The sequence below is a fragment of the Eubalaena glacialis genome, chromosome 9 (assembly GCF_028564815.1).
Source record: "Eubalaena glacialis isolate mEubGla1 chromosome 9, mEubGla1.1.hap2.+ XY, whole genome shotgun sequence".
NCBI lineage: Eukaryota > Metazoa > Chordata > Mammalia > Artiodactyla > Balaenidae > Eubalaena > Eubalaena glacialis.
In genome coordinates this window covers 3680446-3689204 of record NC_083724.1, presented here as the reverse complement: position 1 = coordinate 3689204, position 8759 = coordinate 3680446, and the positions used below count along the sequence as shown (strand labels likewise).

General features: G+C 62.8%; 1 protein-coding gene across 6 annotated transcripts in view; it reads right to left on the bottom strand.

Moving 5' to 3' along the window:
• Nucleotides 1-223: 223 nt before the first annotated feature.
• The window catches only part of RXRA (retinoid X receptor alpha), a 100887-nt gene continuing 92351 nt past the window's right edge, over nucleotides 224-8759 (bottom strand). For all 6 annotated transcript variants that reach the window (XM_061199677.1, XM_061199672.1, XM_061199678.1 and 3 more), the window contains exons 8-10: nucleotides 7790-7881; nucleotides 5941-6046; nucleotides 224-4223 (exon numbers count right to left, since the gene is read on the bottom strand). In XM_061199677.1, the coding sequence (XP_061055660.1) occupies nucleotides 4076-4223; nucleotides 5941-6046; nucleotides 7790-7881 (346 nt within the window). In that variant the 3' untranslated portion in view covers nucleotides 224-4075. The remainder of the gene's footprint in view (nucleotides 4224-5940; nucleotides 6047-7789; nucleotides 7882-8759) is intronic.

Genomic DNA, 8759 nt, shown 5'->3' with positions numbered 1-8759 from the left:
GGAGCTCTGTGATCCAGAGGGGGCCCAGGGCGCAGTCTCACCACCCTGGACAGGCCACCACCGCCGTCCGGGGTGCAGTTGGGGCGCCTGGTGTGGACCCGGCCCAGGTCAGGGCGAGGCCGGCAGGCCCTCCCCCTCCAGGGCGGCCGGAAGCCCCCGGCGTGGCTGACTTCCAGACCGACAGGAAAACCCCACCAGCACAAAGGCAAACTGAATGGGGATGTATTTTTAAACACTCATGTTTTGTTTGTTTCTCCTCTCACGTTTGGCTTTGAGTTTCTCTTTTCCACAATTCTAACACCATTGTTCGTGAATCCCCGGCACCTGCGGCCGCGAAGTTTTCGAGAACAATCACGTGGGGAAGTAATTTCACAGTCAGAGTCTCGGGAAGGCCAGCTGGCAACAGGGACAGAACAGAGCAAGGCTTAAAAATTACTCGAAAGGGGAAGAAAACCCTTGAAAGTTTCAGGCCCACCTTCCTGCCCCAGAAAGAAGACATCTGTGTGCAGCGGTTTCGTCTGAAGCCCGTGCCCCGTCCCGAGAGCTCCCTCCTCCGCTCCGCCTTGCGTCCCAACGTTGACTCAGAAAGCTTTCACCTCAATCTCTAGAAGCAGAAACAAAACAAGTCCCCCCTCCCCGCCACATCCTCCAAGTATACATGAGGGATAAAATTACATTTGTACAAAAATAGATTTTTTTCTACCTTTCCCGATGCTTTAGACATCTCTTTTCTCTGTATGTGTCATCCTCTCTAAGTGTGAGCTACGCATCCCGGCTAAGGCATTCTAAGGACTGGGAACGGCTAAACCTGTTTGCTCCAAAGCATCTTAAAATAGATGCATCTCCTTGCCACGAGATAATTCATTCGAACCCGGATTTCACCAAAGCAGGGGTCCTTACGTACTTGCTTACATGAAGCAAATCTGTAGGAAAACGGGGGGTGGGGGGGGGAGGAAAGTCTTGATTAAAAATAAACAGAAAACGCTGGGAACTGGTACATGTGTGTGGCTGGCGAGCAGGTCTGTGCACACAGGGTCTCTGTACAGCATGTACATTGTACGCCACACACCTGCGTGGGCAGGGACCGAATCCCGCGATGGGGACAACATCAGCTGATTACCCACTAGCTGCACGTTCCGGCCGGGCCCCCCCCCAGGGGCCCCCACGGAGGAGGAAGCTCGGCATGGTCTCCAGCACTGGCCACCGGCCTGCCAGCCCGAATCCTTCCGGAACACCGAGAGTGTGGCGCCGTCTTCCCCCCCAGGGGACGAGAGGGCCAGGGGCTGACCCGGGAGCCATCTGGGCGGACCTCCCCGGGCAGGCCAGCTTCCAAGGAGACGCCTGACGGGGGACGAGCCGGAGTCTGGCTCTGCCAACACCTTCCAAACCCGGGGCGTGGTCGTCTTCGCTCCTCGGCCTCGGGAGCCCCATCTGATGTCCAAGCAGGGAGGGGACGTGCCGGAAGCGCCCAGCAGGCGGGGACGGGCACCGGATGGCTACTGAGCTGATGTTAGTGCTATCTTTAGAAAATTAAAGATTGTCCCACCAAAATAATAATAATAATAATAATAATTACAAAAAATCACCTTAGTTGAACCAGATTGGTACTACTACTGGGTCTGGTTAAATAAAAATCCCACCCCTCTACTGAGTGATGTGCCGTTTCCCCACCATCACCTTTCAAACAAACAGCACTGCATGACAACATCGATGACAGCGGACCGAGGAGAAGACGAAAGGGCAGCCCCAAGAGCCCAAGACGCTGCCGTGCCGGCGGGGCCACGGAAGGCTGAGCGGCGAGGGGCCAGGGGATTTCTGGCTTTGCGAGGGGGTGGCCTGGGGACCTCAGTGCTTTACGGGCAGCCAGCCCACGAGGCCGACCCCCCCAGCAAAGCGCCCATCCTGGGTTCTCCCCACTGGAGCCACCACGTTCCCGAGGGGTCCAGGGGAGCGGGAGGGGGCTGGGTGTGGACAGGGTGCATCTGGCTGCAGAAGGCACCAGGGTGGTGGGCCGAGGGGCGGTCTACGTTCCCAGGGGGAGGGGGTCCCAGAGGGAGGCCCCTGAGGGTGCCGGCGTCCCTCGGCCTGACACAAGCACGCCCCCAAAGGCTGCCAAGACTTGCAGGGAGAGTCTGGGAAGAGGGACAACTAGGTAGGCGTGGGCTCGCCCCGTCTCTGTCTCAGATGGTGGACGGGGCTGGGGGTGCCTGTGTGGCAGGGGACGCCTCGCTTGGGCCACCAAGTTAAGGGCGGGGTGGGGTGCCAGAGAAAGGACGTGTTTGTGGAAGCTTCCACACCCTCTCCCCAGGTGCCTCACGCTTAGCTCGGGCCAGACTCTGGAGGGCAAAGAATGGACTCCCTCCTCCCTAGAGGCCTGGAGGTCGGCCTCTCCCCTTCCAGCCCCAGGGGCACCCTTGCAGCACCTGAGGGAACAGACTTGGGGGGAGGGCATCCACAGCCCCCACGCCCACCCCCGCTCTGGGGCCTCTCTGGTGGGGCGCAGCGGGAAGAAGACAGGCATCGCAGAGCATCCCCCTGATGGGCTGAGAAGACAGGACTCCTCCCTAACCCCTACCCCCGGCCCCCCGGCCCCCCGGTCCGGCTCAGGCCTCCACGACTGACAAATGCTGGGTTCAGGGAGTACGAGGCGTGAAAATGGAAAGTACTCGGACCAAAGGGAGGGCATTACAGTGCAAAAGAGGCCAGTTCAACCTGAGAGACCCCACCCTGCCCCTGCCCCAGGGGCAGAGGGCCTGCCTGCCTGGGCTGGGTGAAAGGTTCAGGGGCGGGTGCAGGGGCGGGTGCAGGGCTGGGTGGGGTGCCCTCAACCAGAGCAGGTGTTGATGGAGCTCCCACAAAGGGCTCCATCAGCCGGCCAAGACAACAGCCGGGCTGGCTGTCCCCGAGGGGCACCCAGCCCCGGCCCAAGGGTGCTGGCACTCAACGGTTCCTGACCCCAAGAGTCCTCTGGACAGAACAGCCAGCGAAGGGGCCTCTCTACCCAGAGCGCTCCAGAATGGACCATCTGCCCCCTCCCCCGAGCCATGTGCCCACAAGTCCCTCCTTCAACGTGCACAGCTGCCCGAGGACCCTCTGGGGAAAGTGACTCTCCTCTCCTCCCGTCCCTGTGGGCCTCCTTGGTGGTGACCTCTGCCCTTGAGAGGTCAGCAGAGCCCAGGTCGGCATGGCCCCCCCAGTGCTTCCAGGAGGGCCAGAGACCAGGCTAGCCCTCCAGGACTGGGGAGTGGGGTCAGCCTTGGCCCTCTGCACAGACTGGAAGATTTGGGGGGGGTGTTGGTTACCCAGGGCTGGACAGGACCATGTGGGAGAAGAAGCTGAAACCAGGACGATGCAAAGAGAGAAATGAGGTGAGGTGGGGTGGGGTGGGGTGGGGTGGGGTGGGGTGGGCAGGTGACTCCAGCCCCTGCAGCCTTGAGGTGGCCCCAAAACCCTGCACAGAGGTCAGCTTCTGTTCTGATTGGCTCGGGGACAAAGTTGAAAGTCATCTTTGGAAACGGGTTGCTCACCCTTCATTCTGAGGGGAGACAAGGCTGCTTGCCCCAGAGCCCCTCCCGTCTTCCCAGGGGGCACATGGGGTCTTTTGCAATGAAATGCCAACCCCCTCCACCTGTCCCCTCCTCCCGATTGTGGGTGAGGCCGGGCCGGCAGGTTGCCAGCACACACAGGAGGCAGAGGGATCCCTGCAAACAGAAGACCTCGCACGGGATATTTCCAAACCCAGCGACAACAAAACAGTGACGGAACAAAGCCACCCTCTGACCGCTGTAGCTCCGGGGGCTGGGGCCTGAGACCCCGTGAGCCGCCCGGGCTCCCCCGGGGCTCACACCAGTTCCTGCCACTCCGGCTGCCACCCCAGCATGGCCACTGCCCGGTCCAGTCGAGTAGTACTGAAAATAACGAGGGTGGCAGCACATCTCAGGCTTAGCAGTGACAGGCCACGCCCCCAAGTCCAAACAGCCAGGCAGAGGAGGGGCGGGACAGGCTCGGCTGAGAAGAGCAGCTGGCAGCCGGGCGGGGCGGCCAGACCAGCGGGTGCGAAGGACGGGCCACGGGCCTAAGTCATTTGGTGCGGGGCTTCCAGCATCTCCATGAGGAAGGTGTCGATGGGCGTGTCCCCGATGAGTTTGAAGAAGAAGAGGTGTTCCAGGCACTTGAGGCCGATGGAGCGCAGGGCCGGCAGACGAAGCAGCAGCTTGGCAAACCTGCGGGACAGGAGCCGCGTGAGGGGCGGGCGGGCCCTCCCACCCTCCGTCCTGGCGCCCGGCGGCCCCCTGGGGAAGGGACCAGGCTCACTGCCCCATCCCCCTGAGGCCGCCACGGCAGGAGACCTGCCTGAGCTGGGCCTTGGACGGGGAGGGGGTCCCTCAGGCCGAGCACACAGAGCAGGTCAGGGCCCGGAGGCAGAAGACCCCGAACAGAGACCCCCAGGGTGGAGATCCGGGATGAAGGTCCAGTGGTGAGACAGTGGCCGGGCTGGGGCAGGCTGAACAGGGCTTCGTGCGGAAGTTACAACACGTGGGCTTTCTCCAGGGCAAGAGGGAGCCACAGCAGGATTTTAAGCAGGAAGAAGGGCTACGAGAAGAGATCTGAGTACCAGCAATGCCTCTGGCTGCAGGGGCGCTAAAGGTGAAGCTGCTCCTGAGCTGGGAGCGGGTCTGAGCGCCAACAAGCCCTTCTCAGCAAGGACCAGCCTCCAGGGGGCCCCACGCCAGCGCCCACCTTCCCCAGGAAGAGCTCGGCCAGAGGCACCTGATGCCCAGACAGGGTGGGTGGGAGGGAAGGAGGCTCCTCGGGCCGTGCCCACCCCCTGGGGAGTTTCTGGGGAGGACGCTGGGTGGGGGAGGAACAGGGGAAGACTTTGGAAGCCTCTTGGAAAAGGGACGCCAGGCTTAGTGGCCCCGCTGCCAAGGACAGTTGCCGTGGGGGGGCGGGGGGGGGTGACGGGGCCACATGCCCCTCCAGGGACATCCACATCTGCCCCCCATGCTGTCCCCATCCCACTGCTGCCTGGTCTCTCCACATGCCCCTCCAGGGGCCCCAGGGCCTCATTAATTATTAACAGTGTCTGTATTTCAGGGGGAAAAGCCCCGTGCTTGGCTGCAACACTACCCGCGTTTTAAAGGCAGAAACGCAGCTTAGAGGCTGGAACAGGGCCAGAGAACGAGCTGTTTTCTGCTGAGCTGGCGAGATGGGCTAGGGCGGGAAGCCAGGAAAAACAGGCGGGCCTGCCACCCCTCCTCTCATCCTCCTCCTCCTCCTCCGGGAAGTTTCACTCTAAACCAAACCAGATGAGGCTGAGCAAGACAGTTAACCCTGTGTGGCCCGTGTGTGCCAGTTGGCGGGGCGGCCAGCGGGAGAGGGAGGGGGTAGAATCAGGACAACAGATTTGGAATGCCATGAAGCCACTGATGCTGCCCCCCTCTCCTGGACACCCACGGCGCGCCCGGCACTGTGGACCCAGAAAGGAGACAATTCCAGCCCTTCCGGGGCCCCCAGTCGGCCAGGAGAGACGGGCAGGTCTGCAGACCACGGCCATCTACTCTGCATATGCTTATAAACCACCTACTATGTGCTGGCGTCCTTCCCTGCTAGGGGTGAGCACGCCAGGCCCCTGCCTCTAGCGGTTCCCTTTGGCAGGCGGAGGAAAGCACTGACTTCGTTTACGTGCTTTACAGCGACAAGCACCTACTGTGTGCCGGCGCTGGGCCCATCTTTTTGGCGGGGCTACAAGAAAGCGTGAGAGCGTGCCCGCTGAGGCCAGGAGAGCACCTCAATCCCCCACTGCCCCGGATGAAGGCAGGGTGTCGCCTTCTAATTCACAAGAGTGTCTGAAGGGCTGGTGAGGGGGCCCTGCCCCGGGCAGGGGGTCTGCAAAGAGACCCCGAGGTCCGTCCAGGCAGAGGCTGGGCCGAGGCTCACCTTCCTGGCTGTTCCGGGTACTTGTGTTTGCAGTACGCCTCCAGGGACGCGTAGACCTTCTCGCGAAGCGCCTCCACCTCGGCCGGGTTTGAGAGCCCCTTGGAGTCTGTGAGGGAGCAGGGGCCGCAGGTAAGAGCCCTGCCCAGGGAAGCTGCCCCAGGGACCCAGAGCCCCCACTCAGACGAGGCGGCCCTGCGCTCGAGCCCTGGCCCGGCTGCTTGCTGGCCACTTGACCTTGGGCCAGTCCCCTGACCTCCTGCCATTCAGCGGGCCCATCTGTAAAGTGGGATGGGCCTGCCCCCGGGCGGCTCCCGGTTACCATGGCAACTGGGTTGACTCCAGAGGCCTCTGTTGCATTGGGTCTCAGCCCCTTCGAGCCAGATGAAGGCTCCAAACCCTCTCCTACCTGAAACAGCCAGACCCACGCTCTGGGGGGCCCTGAAGCCATCCTGAGCCCTGGGACCCTGGCGGCAGGAGCCCAGTCTGGAAGGCTCTGCCTGTGGACGGAGATACCCGGGACCAGGGTCGCCAAAACCCCCAGAGCCCAGGGGTGAGGCTGAGGAGCACGGGTCACCCTGGCTCATCTTGGTGAGCTGTCACAGGCCTCTCTGAGGCACTGAGAGCCCCCCGGCCGGGCAAAGCTCTGCTAATAAGCCCCCTGTGCTTCTTCATCTCCTGAGGTTACCCAGCAAGCTGACATTGGACGAGCCTCTCTCTCTCTCTCTCCCCACTGCCCCCGGACAGCAGCCACCACTGGGCATCTGGATTTGGGCTCACACAGCCCTGAGTCTGGCCCCAGCCAGGCATGGTCCATCCTAGTGGCTCAGAGGGCAGAGGCTAGAGCCTCCCTGCTGCTGGTCTGAAGCTGACGCAGCCCCTGCGGGCTCAGCCATGGAACAGGACTGCTGTCTGTTGGCCTCTGAGCCCCAGACCAGGGGGTCCCACACCGGCCCTGCCCTAGCTGTCTGATGTCCCAGTAGGAGCACTGTGGCCCAGTGTGAATGCCATGGTGGCCTGGGGTCCTGGGCACCTTGGGAACATGCCAGGCTCCTCTGCAACTGGGCTCCCCCAGGCCCTGGGGCTCTGCCAGCTCTAGACATCTCCCTTCTGTCCCCAGCAACCCCACGCCTGGGCTCCAACAGGTGAACCAGCGCCAGGAGCCAAGCCATGCACGACTTCAACGGGGATCCCGCCAGGCAGGGCCGAGACACGTGGCTCAGCCTCCCATCCTGGCAGGGTCACGGGCTGCAGCACAAACCTGGGCAACACACGTCCCTGGCAACGGGCTGTCCCCATGAGCGGACTCCATCTCCACCCCAGCCTGGCCCTCAGCACTGGAGCTGATAGAGGGCCAGGAGTCAGGGCCCGTGACCCCTAGGGCCGTCCCATCCTCCCACCGCCTCGTCAGCTCCCTGCACCTCCCCCTAGAAGCCCTCAGCAGCCCCAAACCTGCCCCCGGTGTCCCCGTCCACCCCCAAAACATCCGGGCTCCAGAACTTCGGCAGCAGTAGCGCACGAAGAGGCCGTCTCCTCTGGAGCCCAGGATGCCGGTGCGCGTGGGGCCTCGCTTTGGACACGGCGCCCAAAGGCCCGGCCAGAGGCCTCACCAAACCACAGAGGATGAGCTCGGCTGCGCAAGCCTCGTCCGACCTTCACAAGGGCCTTGGGAAGAAGGTGGCATGGCTGTGCCCCCAGCGTAAGAGAGACACCGAGGCTCGGGGAAGGGGCAGATCGCCGACGCCGCAGCGCCAGTGAGTAGTGGGGCTGGGGTGAGAGCCCGGGGCCTTTAGTCCCCCTGGTGGGCTGACGCCCGGGCCTGACAGCAGGTGAAGCGGTGGGAAGGCAGTACCGGGGTTGAAGAGGACGATGGCGCGCAGGCAGCCCAGCTCTGTCTTGTCCATCTGCATGTCCCGCATCTTGGACACCAGCTCCGTCAGCACCCTGCGGGGGAAGCAGGCAAATGCCGACGTCCAAGTCAGACCTTGCCCCTCACAGGGCCTGCCAGAAAAACCCAAAGGACTCGGGAAGCCCGGTGTGGGCCTGGAGGGCAGCTGAGAAGAGCCAGGAGACCAGGGGAGGGAGCTGCCCAGACAGGGCGGGACAGTCCCCACACTCAGCCTGTCCCATCCCGCCCCGGGGGCTCCACGCCTCTTGCTCAAGAAGGTCTGCGAATGGGATTTTATCCTGGTGGGCCAGAGACTAAAGAGGAACCTCATGACAGCCGGGGCGAGCCAGGGCCCCGCACGTCTGGGGCAAAGCCCACTGCCACACGCCCCCACGGGGCTGCAGACCAGACACCCTGAGCGACGCATTCCTGCTGCTCTTGAGTCCGCCCGCGGGAAGGCATTTCCCCAGCTCCTGGCTTCCTGGCTCCTTCCTTGCAGCCGGAGCAGGCTCCGTTCCACTTCCTGTCACCAGCCACTTATTACATTCCCATCACCGTCACCTCTCTAGCAGCTGGGACCACAGAACTGTCAGCTGGGTGCGTGACTGGGGCTGCACTTCTAAACATCCCCCCAGAGGGACGTGCTCTCCAAAGAAGCCGTCTGCGGGCAATAAACCCCGCACTCCGCAGCCCCTTTTGGTGGCACTTCTGTACGTGAGCTTGTTAAAGGCCCTGAAACGTCCTGTGGCAAAGACACATCCCTACAATGTCTAAACCAGTGCTTGCCCACAGCACGTGGTGCCCCTCTGTTCTACCTGAGCTGTCCCACGGGGCAGCACGGCTCCCACGTTTATCCCCGGGGGGCTACAGTAGGGGCTTCTGCTGCTCCCCTCTGACTTCAAGGCTCCTGCTCTCGGGGGCTCGCCTGGGACCC